The sequence below is a fragment of the Trachemys scripta genome, chromosome 10, assembly GCF_013100865.1.
Source record: "Trachemys scripta elegans isolate TJP31775 chromosome 10, CAS_Tse_1.0, whole genome shotgun sequence".
NCBI lineage: Eukaryota > Metazoa > Chordata > Testudines > Emydidae > Trachemys > Trachemys scripta.
In genome coordinates this window covers 60,696,536-60,716,350 of record NC_048307.1, presented here as the reverse complement: position 1 = coordinate 60,716,350, position 19,815 = coordinate 60,696,536, and the positions used below count along the sequence as shown (strand labels likewise).

Here is a 19,815-nt window from a genome sequence, read left to right as displayed (position 1 = left end):
TCGGGGATTATATTTGAAGTGGATATTTTCATAACGTCTTCCAAATGGTCATCAGTCAGAGAAGAACGTTGCTTGTTTTTATTCATTTTCATGATGGAAAATGTTTGTTCTTCCAAAAATGCTGAACATTTTCAGTGCAACTTTGATAAGATTTTTGTATTTTTCATTGTCCAGACTTTTGTAGAAGTCCTGAAGGCTGCTTTCTCTGTGCTTATTTTGTTAAACTGCCGAACATTGAAATTCAATAACCTCTAACTGCAAATCTAGTGGCACTTCCTCCGGATCCACAGAAAAGGGATCTTCGATCAGCTTCAATTGGACATCTTCTTCTTTAGACAAAGTCAGTTTTTGGTCAAATTCTTCAATCAAAAAAGAGTAATGTGCTTTGCGTATTCTTCTTCTAACTCGGCGTGTTTGTGCTGAGCGATACGCTTGTGCACAAGTGGGAAAGTGACACATTTCACCTTTTGACAGCTGACTTCTGAAAAGTTTCAATTTCATTTTGAAAGCTTTCACTGCTGCACACATTTGAAATATAAGTTGATTTTTTTCCCTGAAGTTGAATGTTGAGATCATTCAGGTGTGCTGTAATATCACAAAACAAAAAGATCTTGATTCCAGGACTCATTTTCAAGCTCTGGGAATTTTATTGGCCCATTTTCTAGGAATTTTGCTACCTCCTCTTTCAAAGCAACAACACGCTGGACCACTCTTCCTCGACTCAACCACCTCACTTCCATATGGTAGATTAAGTCGCTGCACTTGGCATCTACCCCTTCAAGAAAGGCTCGAAATGTCCTATGTTTTAGTCCTTAGAACGGATGTAGTTTACAATGGAAACTACCACTGACATTACATGCTCAAATTTTAAGACTTTGCTACACAAAACCTGCTGATGTATAATGCAGTGATGTTTGATTATTTGTCTCCCGATAAATTCTTCAAGAAGAATAACTGCTCCACCATTTTTTCCACACATAGCTGGAGCACCATCAGTACAAATGGCCATCAAGTTTGTGAAATCTAATCCCGACTTATCATTCATGCATTTTATCACTTCACTGGAAATTTCTTTTCCGGTTGTGCGACCCGTCATGGCACACATGCCAAATTCTTCAGTAATTTCAAAGTTTTTATCAATACCTCTAATAAAAATAAGAAACTGGGCGGTGTCTTTTAAATCGGTGCTTTCATCCATAGCTAGGGAGTAAAAGCAGAATTCACTGACTCTCTGCTTTAACTGATCACTTAAATTGGTAGAAATGTCAGCTATTCTTCTCTGTACAGTCATGCGTGATAGACTAACATTGTCAAATATTCCCCTCTTTTCTGGACATAACTCAGATACAGCAATCAACATACACTTTTTTAAAAACTTGTCTTCTGTGAAGCATTTCCCAGCAGCAGCAATTTCCTTAGAAATCTGAAAGCTTACCTTAGTAACCGTATCGTTCTCAGTGCTCACTTTTTTGAAAATTTGCTGTTCTCCACTAAGGTTTTTCGCTAAACTGGCTGCTTTAATTATTTTTTCATTTGGGTTCAATTTGGCGAGATTGGGATGTTTAGTTTCAAAGTGCCGCCGAAGGTTGTATTCTTTTGGAATGGCTAACGTTTCACAACACACGAGACACAGTATTTTGTCTTTGGAAACAGTACATAAGTATTTATTCGTCCATTCAGTGTTGAAAACTCTGTGCTCCGATTCTATTCACTCATGGTATCCATTATGAAGCTCAAGATTTTGTTGAATAAATTCACACACAAGGGAAACACTCACAGTCACACACAAAGAGAAGAGATATCTCACAGCACGTGTCACATTAGCAAGGCACTGATGGTGTGTGGAAGCCTGTAGAGGGGGAAAGAAATGGCACGCATAGGGTGACCAGATCACAGTAGTAAAATAGGACCTGCCCCGTCCCCGCTCAGCACCACCATCACACCCCTCTTCAACCCCCCAGGGGTAACTATATTACTGCACACAGCAGTACCAAAAATTAAAATACTGAAAATGGATGCCTCCCTCTAACCACCGACTCACTGCTCGCCTCCTAACCACCCCCCCACGTGTAAAGCCTTGCCACCACTGCCCGCCCGCTCAGCTTATCTCCCCATGAAATATAGGGAGGTGAAAGGGGGGCAGTTTGAAGGAATTTGATGGGGCTAGGAACTAAGGGAAGGGGGGCAGTGTGAAGGGATTGGATGCGACTGTCCAACACACAAACATAGGGGCCGCAGGGAGCCCTGGGGGGAGGCAGTGTGATGGGGCCGGGGAGGGGGAAGATCCCTGGACCAGGGAAGGGGGCAGCAGTTGGGGTACGGCAGGTGCAACACACACCCCTCCCCCACAGGGATTTCCTGGCTGCCCACAGACAGTTCAACTCCCGCCCCCAATCACTACGGAGAACGCCCTGGAACCAACTAGCGCAGTAGCTGCCCCACCCTACCCCCAACAGAAGGGGGGGATTTAGGGGGAGTTTCGGCCCAGTGTCCCCCCCACCCAAGCTACGGCTCGAGCCCAGGCCAGTGCCCTCCCCTCGCTTGGCACTTACCGGCTCTGCCTTGTGCCTAGCACTTCCCGCCTCAGTGGGCCCTGGAAGTGACAGACCCGCTCTGCGCCCGCTCCCCCCCGTTGGGGGCAGAGGTCCCACCCCTTCTCCTCCTCCGTCTCTGGGCCCCTCCTGCCGATCCCGGGCTTCGTCTCCCCACCGCGCCCTGCCCTGGATAGCCCTGCTCTGGCCGCGGGGAGTGCAAGCCCCCGCCTCTCCACTCCTGGGCAGGGGGTGAACCCGGCAGCCCCATCCCACAGCTTGCCCGGGGGCCGCATGTTGTGCAGGCCTGGTGAACAGGAATGCATTGTTGTATTTGCTATATGGAATGCATTCCTTTTATTCACAGGTAACATTTGAAGAACTAGATCTTGACCTGGTCTAGAAGGAGGGCTTTAGAACTGTAAACATGCTTTTAACTGGTCATTGTGGATCAGTCAAAACGTGGTCACTGAGAATCTTTCAAAAGTGGTTCAGCGAAATTATTATATTTTCAGTGTGACTGGGACAAAAGTGGGGATGGGAAAAAGGGAAAATCATGAGAAAGAAGGGACTAGGAATGAAGAGGGAAAAGGAGCATAAGAAAAATTAAGTAAAGGCTAGGTTTATGCATTTTAAAATGTTTCTTTCCTAAGTGAAACCCAATTTGACCTGTCAATCTTTTCTTTGTTTGAATAAATTGGGAGTTGGGAGATTCCCATCTCTTATCTTGAACCTGGCAAAGCCTCAAGGGCCTGCAGCATTTTGTAGCCCTCAATGTATTTTGCCTTACTTAAAAAAAAAAAAAAAAAAAAAAAAAAAAGGAAAAAAGGTAGTGCCACTGTTTCTCCTATTTGTATTTCTATAAATATTATAACAAATTTTTGACTATGCAGGTGTAGGTGGTCTAGGATTCTACTGCTGACTCTGATCACTTTGCAGTGTGCATTATTTATTGTCTTTAGGTAGCACCCAATGGCCTCAGTGTTGGTGTCTCCTTGTATTTTGGTGTTGTGTGTTTGTATAAGACAGTCCCTGACTCAAAGCTTATAATCAAATGAGTGAAAGAAAGGGATGTCAGTTACACAGTCAGAATGACAGCTGGCAAATGTTAATTCCAGTCTTTTATTTTAAAAAAGTTATGTGGGTGAGCAAAGGAGTAGTGAAAAGAAGTACATGTGACATTGAAGAAGAGGAAAGCAAGACTGAGAATGGAGAACACAGAGTTACAGAGGAAGATGGGGGAGAAAAGGTCAAAACAAACAACTAATCAGCAAAGAAGAATACACAGAGTCCAAACTGGAAGAAAAGGGGGGAAAAAAAAGTGGTATCTCTTGTCTCCAGAGACCTGTGGGAACTGCTGTTGCCTCCTCAGCTCCTGCTTGATGGGAATGTCTCCCCTTTAGACGGCACCACCTCAAACACTGTACTTCCTGCCCCATCCTATGTGTCTAGGATTACTGTGAAGCCTGGTGTCTTTCTACTAAGGCGCTCCCACTCTGGGAAGTTCACCACAGCTCGTCAAGGAAGGAAGGAGACCAACTGCTCTTGGCTGGGCTCTCTTAGTTTTCCCACTTCAAAATGGCTGCTTCAAGATTTCTTTAGCAATCTGTGAAGTTTTCTGATCCTTGGATGAAGGCACTATATGCAAGTGGAAACATTATTCATTTTAATTTATTTTCCTCCCGTCCCCAATTTTGCTGCATAAGTTTCCTTAAAGCTGAGGGTTTTGCAAATGGATGAAAACTGCAGAATAAAAAATGTACACAACTAGATTACTTCAACTGTATTTCTTACTGTGTCAGTTTTCTGTTTTCAGCAAAAACAAACAAACAAAAAAATTAAAAATAAAGATGTTTAAAATTAAGAGTAACCAGAAAGAAAGCCTTCTAAATTTCCTCTGTACCTTACAGGAAGCTAGAATGAGAAATAAAAGAACAACAAGAGTCAATCTAATCTTCCGGGTATGAACATCAAACCTTAGTTTCTTCAGGAATAAAGAGTAAGAGAACTCATTTATTAGCAGAAGCCCATACATAAGCATAACATTGTTTAGGTTGCATTATTTTAGTTCTGAGAAAGATCTGTGCCAAAATATTAGAAAAGGCAGAATTTAATAAAGCCTATTGATGCTATATATTTGACCCAATGAATAATATATAATTGTGTATGCCAACAGGATTGCTTTAGGTCATCTTAAATACAAACCGGTAATTGATGAAGAGGAACATCCACTTGACCTAGGAAGTCATCTCTTGTCTGTACAAAAAAAAAAAAAAGGAAAAGTTTTAAATCATGAAAAATGTTATGAAGTAATAAATCCATAAGATATTGTCTCTAGCTCATGGAAAGCCCTAATACTGCAATGTATTCTAAGAATTTGAAGTATCAGAGGGTAGCTGTGTTAATCTGAATCTGTAAAAGGTGCCACAGGACTCTCTGTTGCTTTTAAGACTAACAGAAGTATTGGGAGCATAAGCTTTCGTGGGTAAGAACCTCTCTTCTTCAGATGCAAGTAATGGAAATTTCCAGAGGCAGGTATAAATCAGTATGGAGATAACGAGGTTAGTTCAATCAGGGAGGGTGAGGTGCTCTGCTAGCAGTTGAGGTGTGAACACCAAGGGAGGAGAAACTGCTTCAGTAGTTGGATAGCCATTCACAGTCTTTGTTTAATCCTGATCTGATGGTGTCAAATTTGCAAATGAACTGGAGCTCAGCAGTTTCTCTTTGGAGTCTGCTCCTGAAGTTTTTTTGCTGTAAGATGGCTACCTTTACATCTGCTATTGTGTGGCCAGGGAGGCTGAAGTGTTCTCCTACAGGTTCTTGTATATTGCCATTCCTGATATCTGACTTGTGTCTATTTATCCTCTTGCGTAGTGACTGTCCAGTTTGGCCAATGTACATAGCAGAGGGGCATTGCTGGCACATGATGGCATTGGTGGACGTGCAGGTGAATGAGCTGGTGATGTTGTAGCTGATCTGGTTAGGTCCTATGATGGTGTTGCTGGTGTAGATATGTGGGCAGAGTTGGCATCGAGGTTTGTTGCATGGGTTGGTTCCTGAGTTAGAGTTGTTCTGGTGCGGTGCGTGGTTGCTGGTGAGAATATGCTTAAGGTTGGCAGGTTATCTGTGGGCGAGGACTGGCCTGCCTCCCAAGGTCTGTGAAAGTGAGGGATCATTGTCCAGGATGGGTTGTAGATCACTGATGATCCGTTGGAGAGGTTTAAGCTGAGGACAGTAAGTGATGGCCAGTGGAGTTCTGTTGGTTTCTTTTTTGGGCCTGTCTTGTAGCAGGAGGCTTCTGGGTATACGTCTGGCTGTGTTGATTTGTTTCTCTATTTCCTTGTGTGGGTCTCGTAGTTTTGAGAATGCTTGGTGAAGATCTTGTAGGTGTTGGTCTCTGTCTGAGGGGTTGGAGCAGGTGCGGTTGTACCTCAGTGCTTGGCTGTAGACGATGGATCGTGTGGTGTGACCGGGGTGGAAGCTGGAGGCATGAAGGTAGGCGTAGCGGTCGGTGGGTTTTCGGTATAGGGTGATGTTAACGTGGCCATCGCTTATTTGTACTGTGGTGTCTAGGAAGTGGACCTCCCGTGTAGATTGGTCCAGGCTGAGGTTGATGGTGGGGTGGAAGCTGTTGAAAGCATGGTGGAATTCTTCCAGGGTCTCCTTCCCATGGGTCCAGATGATGAAGATGTCATCAATGTAGCGTAGGCAGAGAAGGGGCGTGAGTGGACAAGAGCTGAGGAAGCGTTGTTCCAGGTCAGCCATAAAAATGTTGGCATATTGTGGGGCCATGCGGGTGTCCATAGCGGTGCCACTGGTCTGGAGGTATATATTGTCACCAAATTTGAAATAATTGTGTGTGAGGATAAAGTCACAGAGCTCAGCAACAAGCTGTGCTGTGTCATCATCAGGGATACTGTTCCTGACAGCTTGTATTCCATCTGTGTGTGGGATGTTTGTGTAGAGAGCCTCTACATCCATGGTGGCTAGGATGATGTTTTCTGGGAGGTCACCAATGCATTGTAGTTTTCTCATCCTGGTCAATGATCCCTCACTTTCACAGACCTTGGGAGGCAGGCCAGTCCTCGCCCACAGACAACCCGCCAACCTTAAGCATATTCTCACCAGCACACCATCACAGGACCTAACCAGATCAGCTACAACATCACCGGCTCATTCACCTGTATGTCCACCAACGTTACATATGCCGTCATGTGCCAGCAATGCCCCTCTGCTATGTACATTGGCCAAACTGGACAGTCACTACGCAAGAGGATAAATAGACACAAGTCAGATATCAGGAATGGCAATATACAAGAACCTGTAGGAGAACACTTCAGCCTCCCTGGCCACACAATAGCAGATGTAAAGGTAGCCATCTTACAGCAAAAAAACTTCAGGAGCAGACTCCAAAGAGAAACTGCTGAGCTCCAGTTCATTTGCAAATTTGACACCATCAGATCAGGATTAAACAAAGACTGTGAATGGCTATCCAACTACTGAAGCAGTTTCTCCTCCCTTGGTGTTCACACCTCAACTGCTAGCAGAGCACCTCACCCTCCCTGATTGAACTAACCTCGTTATCTCCATACTGATTTATACCTGCCTCTGGAAATTTCCATTACTTGCATCTGAAGAAGAGAGGTTCTTACCCACGAAAGCTTATGCTCCCAATACTTCTGTTAGTCTTAAAGGTGCCACAGGACCCTCTGTTGCTTTTTAAGAATTTGAAGTTATCCTATGTAATGTAGATTGTATAAAACTCAGATACAAATGTTCACTACCCTCTCTTCTAATAACCTCCCTCAAGCCTGACATCTTTTATCATACCTAACGGAAGCACTGATTTAGATGGACTCTTGGAAGACAAGCCACTTCCCTGGTCACCCCCTCAAAAACTGATGGGCTCTTAGTACACACGTCAACACTTGAAACATTTATAGATGGGGCCGATAGCACAGTCTATTAAGGTTGCCTGATGCTTCCCATTACAAGACCCTATTTTCAGTTTCTTATAACTTTGCCAAATTTTAACCATGTGAGCTGAAAGCTTACATGCCAGGTGTCTGCCTCAGGCATAAGTTTGCTGAAATTTTCCAATAAAAACAATTCAGCCATTTCTAAGAATGAGGTTAGAGAAAAATATGTTTTACCCATGTTAAGTTCTGGTGACCTTTTCTTTGAACAGCTTTGGAGCAAGGATTTGAAATTTGACACACAGCCCACCCACTTCTAGAGATGTGCCTTTTGCCACCCCATGAAAATCCACACAAATCTGACTGGGGGGGGGGGGGGGGAAATCAGTTTGCATAAGCTCAGAGACTATTTTTTTAGCAGCAAACATCAATTCATTCCTCAATGAGCATGCTCCATCTCTTTACAGGCCCTAGCGCTAACCAGACAGCATCTACAACATCCCCACACATGAAATGAGCATACTCCCTCCAGCCCAGGAATAAAGCCAGACTTTCCCTTGTAACGTCTACTCCAGGCTCAGCACTGGGACTGAGATCAGGGAGCCTGTCTTTCCTGTGCTCTTATTGACACACATCACCTTCCCAGTGATACCTAAGTACCATGGAGGAGGAAACAGATGCAAATGCAGAAGGGACAAAAGCCAGCCCCAGGAGGAGGAAAAAGGACTAGACTGGGAGCCTGCTGAGGCTAAGGCCAGGTCTACACTGGGGGGGGGAGGAAAATCGATCTAAGATACGCAACTTCAGCTACGAGAATAGCGTAGCTGAAGTCGACGCATCTTAGATCGACTTAGAATCGATCCTGCGCCGCGAGGACGCGAAGTGAGTAACGGCCACCGCTCCCCCGTCGACTCCGCTTCCGCCTCTCACCATGGTGGAGAGTTCCGGAGTCGACGGCAGAGCAATCAGGGATCAATCGATCCCGGATCGGTGGGTAGTGTAGACGTACCCTAAGATTGGATTTTGGGGGAGGAAGGGGAAATACCAGGGAAAGAAACTGGCACTGTCTGGGCAATGAGACTGAATTAGAAACCTGGAATGCCTACAACCTCATTTTTTCAGAGTGCTTAGCATTATACAGCTCTTGACATCTTTAAGTAACAGCTCCCATTGACTTCAGTTGGACCTGAGAGTGCCCAACACTTCCGCAAATCAAAATCGACGGTAGGGTGACCAGATGTCTCAATTTTATAGGGACAGTCCCAACATTCGGGTCTTTGTTTTATACAGGTGAGGCATCTATTGTCCCTCCCTCAGTCCCCATTTTTCACACTTGCTATCTGGTCACCCTACCCCAGGATCTCAGGTTGGACACCCAAAAGATGAGAACCACACAGTTAATCAGCACCTGTGAAGAGTCTGGTTCAAGTGATTTGCCAAGCATCATATAGGAACTCTGTGACAGAGGCAGGAATAGAATCCAATTCCCCAGGGCAGCATTCAACTGCCTTAACCATTAGACAGTGCTTTCTTTCTGTACTTTCTTTACACTGGGTCTACTTTTATTCTTAATGGAATATTAGTCATGTACCCTCCCACTGACAGAGCAAGTATCTATTGAACTCAAACATCCAATAAGCATGCTTCGATAACCTATCCATGCTCAGCTATGAGAGCACGCTGAATGATGCATGCTGGTTCCTGAAGCAGAGCTAGTCACCACCGCGCACAAACTATTTATGCTAGCCTCAAACCTCCCTCCCAAAATGGGAAGGCCAGGGCGGCTGTAACCCCAGACACCTGTTCATGACATCCTCCACACTGGGTGGAGAACTCACAACTTAAGCAATACATTTCATCTAGAACAAAAAGAAACAAATACAAGTTTACACAATTAGTCAGGGCCGCCCGGGGGGGGGGGGGGGGGGGGGGAAGCAAGTGGGGCAATTTGCCCCATGTGGGCCTCATGAGCCCTGGCCCAGCGGCGGTCCAGGTCTTTGGCAGCACTGAAGGGCCCCCTGTCGCCGAAATGCCACCGAAGACGCAGAGAGACTGAAGGGCCCCCCGCTGCCGAAGACCCGGACCGCCGCCAGGTGAGTACAAGCGCTGCAGCTCCCCCGCTTTGCCCCAAGCCCCCTGAATCTTCTGGGCGGCCCTGCAATTAGTCCTCAGCACAACTATTGAAGGATATGAAATAAAAACTGTCCCATTCAACTAGCATAATTATTTTCATATGAATGAACAAACAATGAAGATTAATATAGGGCTTGCTTTCTGGTATTAATGCCTTTCCTGGAAATATAAATTGAGTATTTTCAATGTCATTTTAACATTGGTAAATCATCAAATCATAAGCAAAAGTGTCAACCTCATGAAGTAATTCAAATTCAGTCTTTAAGTTTGGAAAAAGTTCTGGCCTACATCACAAACTCCTGTTTAAGATACTTCCAAATACAATGCAACCAGCTAAACCTACTTAAGTTAATAGCAGTTCTTTGATTTCTATACCCTTTGGATCAGGCCATTAGATTCTTATTCTTTGATCTACAGAGCATCTAAAATATATTTTAATGTGATTAGAAGGTTCTCTAATAGAATGCTTTTGTGTTTAGAGCCTTCTGTATGCAACCTAGTACTTATGCCATGAAAAAAAAAAAAAAAGTTATTCTTGCTGGGAAGAAATTTTCAAGCGAACACACATGAGTTTTCCAATATTTTGTTCCCTAATCTATTTGATTTTCCAAGAAGCTGGAGAAACTGCATTCATTTCATTAACATTTACTGTAGCAAGCAGTAGTATTTAGACCAGGGGTAGGCAACCTGCACGCAAGCTGATTTTCAGTGGCACTCACACTGCCCGGGTCCTGGCCACCAGTCTGGGGACTCTGCATTTTAAGAAGCTTCATTAAAATTTAATTAAACATTTTAAAAACCTTATTTACTTTACATACAACAATAATTTAGTTATATATTATAGACTTATAGAAAGAGACCTTCTAAAAACATTAAAATGTATTACCGGCACGCGAAACCTTAAATTAGAGTGAATAAATGAAGACTCAGCACACCACTGCTGAAAGGTTGCCGAGCCCTGATTTAGACTATTGTCTTGCAGGTCTGCAATATTAAAAGCAGATAGATGTTAGCTTTGAACTCAGCCTCCTCTTAACCTCGGAGTTTCCTTATTACTGTGGTTTACTATTTTAGCTCCCATTTTAGAGGGGCTTTCAAATATTAGACTGTGTGACAACTCTCAATGTTCTAGGTGGAGTAGAAGTGTACTCTTTCAAACTCCTGCTCACTTGCAGTTTTAACACTTGTAGCTACTTTCCTTTTTAGAGACCTGTACCAAAACTAAAATTGTCTCAGACCAGGGGCAAAAACTAATCAGAGACAGCAGTGATAAAAACCAACAGAACTTTTCAGCATTGCAGAAAGTGAGGAAGAAACATCTGCAGCCCCAGTGGAGTGACTGTGTATTGCAGAGATAGCTGCTCAACTTAAAGCTGTCCTGGACACCCTCTTGGAAAAATTGTAACTAGAATTTAACCAACGCCCTACAGTTTAAGGAGCAAAACAAAAAAAAAAAATCAAAAACAAAACCCAAACCACGTTTATAGATTCAATATGCCCACCACTTCAATTAAGGGCAGAGAGCTCTCAAAAGGGAGGCCTGCAAGCACGACAAAGAGGAAACTCTATATGCCGGACATTTGCAAAGTAAGTGTAGTTATAGCCATGTCGGTCCCAGGATAGTAGAGACACAAGGTGGGTGAGGTAATCTTTTATTGGACCAATTTCTGTTGGTGAGAGAGACAAGATGTTCAAAGAAGAGCTCTGTGTGGCTCGAAAGCTTGTCTCTCTCACCAACAGAAATTGGTCCAACAAAAGATATTAGCTCACCCAATTTGTATCTCTAATTTCCAAAGTGAATAAAGCAAGGACTACTAAACACATTTATCACATACATTCCACACAACATGTTAGTATGTTGCTTTAGGGAGAGAGTCTTTTAAAAAGGGTACATGCCCATTTCTGACCCTTCAAGTCACCTCTAACAAAGCAACTTGGAAAAAGCTGCAAAATTGGCTCAAATCAACTCACCATAGGGCTAACACATTAGTATGAGAACTGTATAAGATATGTTCCATACTTGTAAAGCAGCTCATGGCCTATTCATGAAACAAACTTTAAAGGGAAAGGAAGCAAATGCAACACAAAAACAGTATGAGTGCTGTGTGTTGAAATTCCATAGCTTGTAGAAATCTGCCTGTATTATTAGAAATGCTACTTGAGTTAAGTTGATTCTGGCTATACCAGTCAGAAATGCAATTTACCTGAAGTTACCGAAGGGCCTAACGAGAGACTGATATTCCACTGGAATAAAATTCAAGTGAATAGACACTTAAGAGTATGAAAGAAAGGAAAGGCTTCTGGCCTAAACTGGGTTACTGTAGATCTCTAAAGCATGTTCAGAGATCCACCTCTTAATGAAGCAAGATTGTACTTGTATCAAAGGTCGGTAAATACCCACAGAGCCCTTTGTACTGTGAAGAGAAATTATATTTTAGGCAACTTGCTGGACTATAAACAAGAAATTGTTATTTCCCACCAATCTTGAACCCAGAATGTCTAGTTCAGACCATTTTACAGCTTCAGGCAGCTTGTTCATATTTCAGCTTCATACACTAAAGGCCAGATTTTTAAAGGTATGTAGAAGTCTAAAGGTGTAGACTGGTGCCTAAGCTTGAAATCAATAGGAGTTAGGTGTGTAGGCATTTTTAAAAATCCCATTAGACACCTAAATAACTTTCAAAATCTGGCCCTTAGCCCGACTGCTATAAAAGAATTTCATTTGGCGAGACTTGGAACACAAGACTGTAGGTGAAATTGACACAAATGTAAGAGGCCTGCTCAATTTAAGAGGATAACGTGGAATATAAACAGGGTTCCCCTTTCTGTTTTGATATCATAAATAGAATCCAAAATGGTGACTAAGTAGAACACTGGGATGTAGAGGCTACAAATGCATAATGAAATTTGAAATTATGTACAGTAACTCCTCACTTAACGTTGTAGTTACGTTCCTGAAAAATGCAACTTTAAGTGAAACAATGTTAAACGAATCCAATTTTCCCATAAGATTTAATGTAAATGCCGGGGGGTTAGGTTCCAAGGAAATTTTTTGGGGACAGACAAAAGGCAATATATACTTACAGTACTGTACTGTGGTGGGGAGGTGCCCCTAGCTTACCCCTGGGACTCAGGGCTGGGGGTGCAGGGTCTGGGAGGGCGCTCAGGCTGGGGTGCGGGGTCTGGGAGGGAGTCAGGGTGCGGGAGGGCGCTCAGGGTGGGGGTGCGGGGAGGCGGCTCAGGGCTGGGGCAGGCAGGAGATGCAGAGCACTTACCTGGGGCAGCTCTTGTTTGGTGCAGGCGGTGTGCAGGTGGCTCTGTGCAGCGTGGCATTGCTCCCATGGCCATGATTCTGGGAGCTGCACCCCCCCACACCGGCAGGCAGGGCCACCCAGAACACAGGGGCTTTAGGGACTGCAGGGCCCTGGCCTGCAGCTCTAAAGCCCCTTTCGGAATGCGGCCCAGAGGACTCAGGAGGATCAGGGGCAGCCGCGCAGCCAGCAGCCAGAGAGAAGCGCCGCTTCTCTCCAGCCGGCTTTGAAGGGGAAAGCACCGCTTCTCTCCAGCCGCTGGCTGCGCAGCTGCCCCATCTCCTCTGGCCCATGTTCGCAGGGCTGCCTTCTGAAAGGGGCTTTAGAGCTGCAGGCCAGGGCCCCAGGGCCCCTTTAGCCCAGAGCCCTGCAGCCCCTAAAGCCCCTGCATTCCGGGTGGCCCTGCCTACCGGGGGTGGGGGCAGCTTCCCTGGTTGCTCGCTCACTCCCTCCCAGAAAGTCCTAAGCGCCTCCAAACAGCTGTTTGGCGGCGGGGGAAGCACTGGGAAAGAAGGCGGAAGGGAGGGGGAAGAGGCGGAGAAGTGGAACTTGTGCAATGCTCCCTTGTAAAGTCAGGCAAACTACATTATAAGGGAGCATTGCGCAATTTTCAACGAGTATGTTCCCTAATGGAGCAGCGATGTAACTTCGAAACAACGTTAAGTGGGAGGACGTTAAGTGAGGAGTTACTGTATAACTTTTTTTCCTGTTAAGCTTTGTGTCATCTCATCATTTATATGCTTGATGAAGTTAATAGCAAAACGCTACTTAATAAGGAACTAAAAGCAAGGAATTAGCATTTTAGTGTAGTGGCTCTATAATATAAATGAAGGAAGCTATCCATTTTTATTTCAGAGGCTGGAAAAAAAATCAGAGTCTCTATCTTAAGCCATCTGTTTAGTAGAGAGCAGAAGCTTGAACACTTGGGGTCTGTCTAGAGCTGAATGTTAATTAAGGACATTGTATATATGCAGACTCAGACTAGCTATTTCGTTCAAAAATTTGTATGCTTTCTTGATGCCAAAAAAGTAAGTTCAATGAAAGGTTTCTCATCTAGTTTTAGAATCAGATTTGGAAATCTGATACTGAAACTTTTAGAGAAGAGAACAAAAGGAACAGTTTCCTGAATTTCATGCTAGATTTTCATACAAATGCAGCCATCCAATTTTTTGCAGTGGATGGAAGGTTTGTTATTAAAGGAAGACCAACTTGAAAACTTTAAAAAAAAAAAAAAAAAAAAAAAAGAGATAGAGCTAGTAATTGTTTCAGGTATTACATCTATTCCACACCAATATGGTTTTACAATCTTCCCCCCACTTTTTAGATTTTGCTTTCCCTTCCAGCTATGTGATTTACATCCAGGGAAAAATGTGAAATGGACATACTGAATGCTGTCAAATGCAAACAAACTAAGAAACAAAATCAAATTCTAATTTTTCAGTCATACTAGTAATAGTAACCATAACAGACTACAGTCTTTTACACAATAAATGTTTTCAGACCCAAGTATCCGTTTAAAGCCACACCAACCTGAGACTGACAAGTATTAATGAAGATGAGGAATAGTTCTTAGGAACTAGTGACATATATATAGGCTGGTACAAATTAATCTACTACTCTCACACTTCTATGTTGACTTGCAATCTTTGCTTCTGCCAACCAAGACTGCTAAATGCGTCAAGTAGTATGACAGTTTTGCAGTGTGAACCAGTCTATATTTAAAGTCAGGCTGCAAGAAGGGGGTGGGGAGAGAAGGCATTATTCTCTGTTCATTCATCTACCAGCAACAGCATTCCACATGGCAGAATCTGAGGAGTCATTTTCATCCAATTGTGATTGCCAGTGAATATGCCTCAGAGCAAAGTACCAGACTTCTAGATATATTATTGGACAGGTTAAGTCTTACAGTGTGTAGAGTCAGTTTAAACATTTTTAACCTTTGTAGACTTTTCACATTTATACAACTTAAATTATTAAAACAGATTTTAAACACTTAATATTAAAATTGAAGCAAAACCTATCAAATTAGAGGCTTCCTTTTAGCAAGTCATGTAACACGATTAACTTTTTGAAACCAAGACATGTGAATTCTGCTCATTTTTACATAATGGGTATATGTCTACACACAAGGACAGTGCTATTTTTAAATAAACTATGCCAACAAATGGCAAGCCCCTTAACATTAGCATAGGCACAGTTTTAGCATCTTTGACCAGCTGACATGATTGTAATGTGGAAACACAACAGTGTGCTTACTTTACAAGCCATCAATGATCAAGTGTCACATAAAATCAGCCTATTTATAGTACAAAGTCTGGTGACTGACAGTAAGTAATAATTTTGTACCGTTTACTCTTGATTACCAATTCTGTCCTTCCAAAGAAAGTAAGACTTTAAACAGGCATTGAATAGTTGGGATAAATCCAAGGTCCATTGAAAACAATACAGGGAGAAAAAAATGATTATGCAATAATTACTCCCTGTATAATTGCAGCACACCATGAGTTGTTTTATGTTCACTTATAGTTTGAGTTTTGACAGTGTTTGTTAGTGCTAGAGGCCTTACAAAGGCAACGAAATATATTATATAGGTCATGTAACTAAAGACACCACTAGCTGCAGGCATCAAGCAAAACAACATCTAGAAGGCATTATCCTTTTTTTTTTTTTTTTAAATCGTAAACTTGCTCTCCAATGCTGGCTACTCTGCCTCCCTTCTCTATCTCTTAACACCAATGCTCATAATTTCAGCTTAATAGAACTCACCCCACCTACCCTCTTCCTTCACTTTTTGTCTCCCATTGCCACTCACTCTCCACATTGTGTCATGGTTACACTACTCTTCATGCCCTCATAAAACATCTCTGCCTCTAAAACAGTGGTTCCCAAACTTTAACAACCTGCGAACCCCTTTCATGAAAAATATCAAATCTCGCAAACCCCCTCCTAGAAAATGAATATTTCCAGGGATTTTCTTCCTTACCTGAGCATAAATGATAGAAGTAGTGATCTTGGAACTAATTTGGTTTTTTTATGACATGATTACACACTATTATTACATTATTATTTATCATTACATTATTAATTTTATTACATTATGAAAACAGACTAGGGATCGAATGGTTAGGCAGCAGTTCTGCAGAAAAGGACCTAGGTGTTACAGTGGATGAGCAGCTGGATATGAGTCAACAGTATGCCCTGGTTGCCAAGAAGGCTAACGGCATCTTGGGCTGTATAAGTAGGGGCACTGCCAGCAGATCGAGGGATGTGATCATTCGCCTCTATTCGGCATTGGTGAGGCCTCATCTGGAGTACTGTGTCCAGTTTTGGGCCCCACACTACAAGAAGGATTGGAAAAATTGGAGAGAGAGTCCAGCGAAGGGCAACAAAAATTATTAGGGGGCTGGAGCACATGACTTATGAGGAGAGGCTGAGGAACTGGGATTGTTTAGTCTGCAGAAGAGAAGAATGAGGTGGGAGTTGATAGCTGCTTTCAACTACCTGAAAGGGGGTTCCAAAGGAGGATGGATCTAGACTGTTCTCAGTGGTACCAAATGACAGAACAAGGAGTAATGGTCTCAAGTTGCAGTGGGGAAGGTTTAGGTTGGATATTAGGAAAAAACTTTTCTCTAGGAGGGTGGTGAAGCACTGGAATGGGTTACCTAGGGAGGTGGTGGAATCTCCTTCCTTAGAGGTTTTTAAGGTCAGGCTTGACAAAGCCCTAGCTGGGATGATTTAGTTGGGGAATAGTCCTGCTTTGAGCAGGGGGTTGGACTAGATGACCTCCTGAGGTCCCTTCCAATCCTGATATTCTATGATTCTGTGAAAATGGCAACACTCTTCCAAGATTTCACTAATTTTGCTCCGATCACTTCGATTAAGCCTCCTACATGTTTCATCAAGGAGTACCAGACGTGAAACAGCATGAAGGTATTTAAGAAGCCACTGCAATTAAAGACTTCCTCCCACAAGCATTTGGGTCTTAAGCAGTCCAGGCAAATAATGCACAACTACAATAAAACTTAAACTTGTTCTGCCAGGAAGTCATGGTACTGGGCAGGCTGCTGGCCTCTGCGCCCGGAGTTCCTAGGGACGGCTCTGTCTGCCATTACAGAATTTTTTTCTGAGAACCCCCTGATAAATTTCATGAACCCCCAAGGGTTCACAAACCCCAGTTTGGGAACCACTGCTCTAAAACCTACTGGTACCTCTTCAATCACTCCATCCCTTATCAATAAACCTAACACCCTCCCTCTTCAGATCTGTTTGTCAATTTTGTTTTTAGATGGGGACCTGTTGACAGAGGGAACATTTAATTTTGCTGAACACAGAAAGAAAGAACAGTTAGCTTATGATACTACTCATTAGCATTCTGAAAATCTTGGTGTTTTCCTACGAACAGAATTTATGACTAGCTCTTGGGGCCCCAGCATAAAAGGTCAATGTATTACAAACTGGGAGACCCATGATTTCAAAAGCCTCAAATTATTGAATGCGTATCTCATTATCATTTTTAGGGCAAAGCATTTCTTAGTAAACAAATTTGTATGGGAGAAAGTGCTACAGCAGCTTTCATATCTGAAGCTCCCCTGCTTTCCCAACTGGAAGCAGCACTGCTATTTTTTACATCATAACACCCATGAGCTGGAAAAAATATAGCTATCACTTTTGCCTACAAATTGATTTTTAAAGAAGGGGTTAAATGCTTATCTCCGAAATGTGAGAAGATTTAATATTTGTCAAGTTCTTGGCAATCCTCAAATGAAACATGCCTTTCAAAGAAACTGGAATATGGGACAAAAATCAACTCTACTTTACACTTAAAAAAAAACACAAAAAAAAAAAAAACACACCCACCTCTTACAGATAGTGTCTTTCTTCAGCATGGCTGCTATCCACTTAATTTCTGGTACTCACTCTCCTGCTATTTTAAGCATGGCAGCCTTTATATTCAACCTTTTAGCAGTGCTTTCTTCCAGCCAGAGATTAAAATCCTTTACTGATACTAGTAGTTCGGAGGTCAAGAGGTCCTGATACATGGATCAGGTAGCAGGGGTGCTCTTTAGCAACATGTCTTATTATAAACAAGTCTGACTGCCACTGGCTTCAGAGAATAAAATGTCAAAATAGCACTGAAACCCAGACATCACATATGCCAACGTAGTACACTGGCAGTAGACTTTAAACAGTTTGTTTAGATAGTTTCATGCGAGCTCGGACCCACCTCAGAAGAGACAGGGAAAGTAGATGCTTGAAAGCAAGAACTAATTTCTTGACAAGTAGAGAAATTCAAAGTTTCTACTTGCCAACCCAAAAGTATATAAATCAACATAAAATACCTCATTTTAAAATTTTTTTACCAATACCCGAGTTAAAAGCACACGAGGACGCAAGACAGCTGGTAAACATTCGCAGTCACAACCCTTAAAGGACTTGAATACAATGATAAAGTGAGTCTTAATGAGAAAAGCTACTGGAAGAAAATAAGCTAATCACCCTGAAACCTGATACAATTAAACATGTAAAGTATATTCATTCTCATCTGTTGGTTGAATACTTGAAGTTCATAAGTCTGAAGTCCAAGTTAACAGTGAGGCTTTTGGACATTTCTTCATTTACCATCGTGAAGTGTATAATATCTGTTTTTAAACTTATATTGAGGTTGGTTTGTCTAGCTGAACATGCTAGGATTGTTCTCAAAGTGTTCCAGTTAATCAAATCATTTCCAAAAAAACAAACAAAAATAACCCAACACCAGCACACTGGTTAATTACTACACTCTTCAGAGTAACTTTCTAAGAAGCTCTTGTACAAGACCAAAGTGTTCAAGTAAGGGATTTTTCTCTACCAACTTTCCTTATTAAAATAAACATTTCAGTGCTTGTACCACAGAAAGCAGAAACTCAACATGCTTAGTTTTTCCTGCATAAATATTTGACCAGTTGCACATAAAACTAGTCTTCATACACAAGTCTATGGCTGTATGGGAGATGAGAAAGCGTATAGTTTTTATTGGAGAAACACAAGGTATCAACTGAAAACAGAAAAAAAGCCTAAACAAAACAAACATGGATCTGGACTATTGCCACTTAAGAAAATAAGAGCTCAATGGATCCCTTTAAAACCAACATTCTTTTTACTGAAACACCCAGACATCAATGTTCCTTGTAAGTCTGACGAGAATGAACAACTTTTCATGAGAAACCAAAGTGGCCCCAGATTGTAGTATGAAATGGAAACTAAGAATTATTTGGTTGATTTATACTTTAATCAAGAAAGTTCTGCTACTGTAATTTGTTTAATAAAATGGTAATATACACCATTGAGAAATGGTAGTGGTAAAATTTCAAGATAACAAAATTTGATTTATACAAATTTCAAAAAGGTTTACGTAATTCACAACCATTTTCATGAAAGTATAAAAGCCAAAATTGAATTACAACAATACTTTAAAAATATTAATTCCATAGATATAAAATACATTACTGAATAAAAACTTTATTGTATCTATCTAATAGGAATGATTTCAAGTCAATTTTACCTATACTGTAGCATGAACTTGAAAAGTATTTACTTTGATTGGTTCTTCATAAATAGCTATGCCAAGCCTAAAAACAGTCCTTTAATGTGAGACATGAAAGGAATCTTTAACACTTGCTCCGTTAGCTAATATATAGTGCTTGTCAGTGTTTATTAAAACTAGAAAGAAACATTAAAATGTCTATTTCCAAACTACTGGATTCTAGAAATTGTATTTACTGTATCTTGCCACACAGGCCTCTTGATGGCTTGTCTACATGGATACTTAATAGGCGGCAAGCCAGGATGTAAACGTACAGCGCAATAGCTTGCCCTGCACTAACTGGACAAATGAACCCTGCTACTATGCACCAAGTTCTATATACTGCTCTGATATACTCCTAT

At 42.2% G+C, this 19,815-nt stretch overlaps 1 protein-coding gene across 5 annotated transcripts in view; it reads right to left on the bottom strand.

The window, feature by feature from the left end:
• The window catches only part of NEDD4 (NEDD4 E3 ubiquitin protein ligase), a 115,561-nt gene that overhangs the window by 33,562 nt on the left and 62,184 nt on the right, over window positions 1-19,815 (bottom strand). For 3 of the 5 annotated variants that reach the window (XM_034784965.1, XM_034784968.1, XM_034784970.1), the window contains one exon: window positions 4,737-4,787. The exons of 1 other annotated variant lie outside the window; for it this stretch is intronic. In XM_034784965.1, the coding sequence (XP_034640856.1) occupies window positions 4,737-4,787 (51 nt within the window). Of the gene's footprint in view, window positions 1-1,435; window positions 1,685-4,736; window positions 4,788-19,815 lie in introns of those variants that run through there. One more of the 5 variants, XM_034784969.1, reaches the window with a different exon arrangement.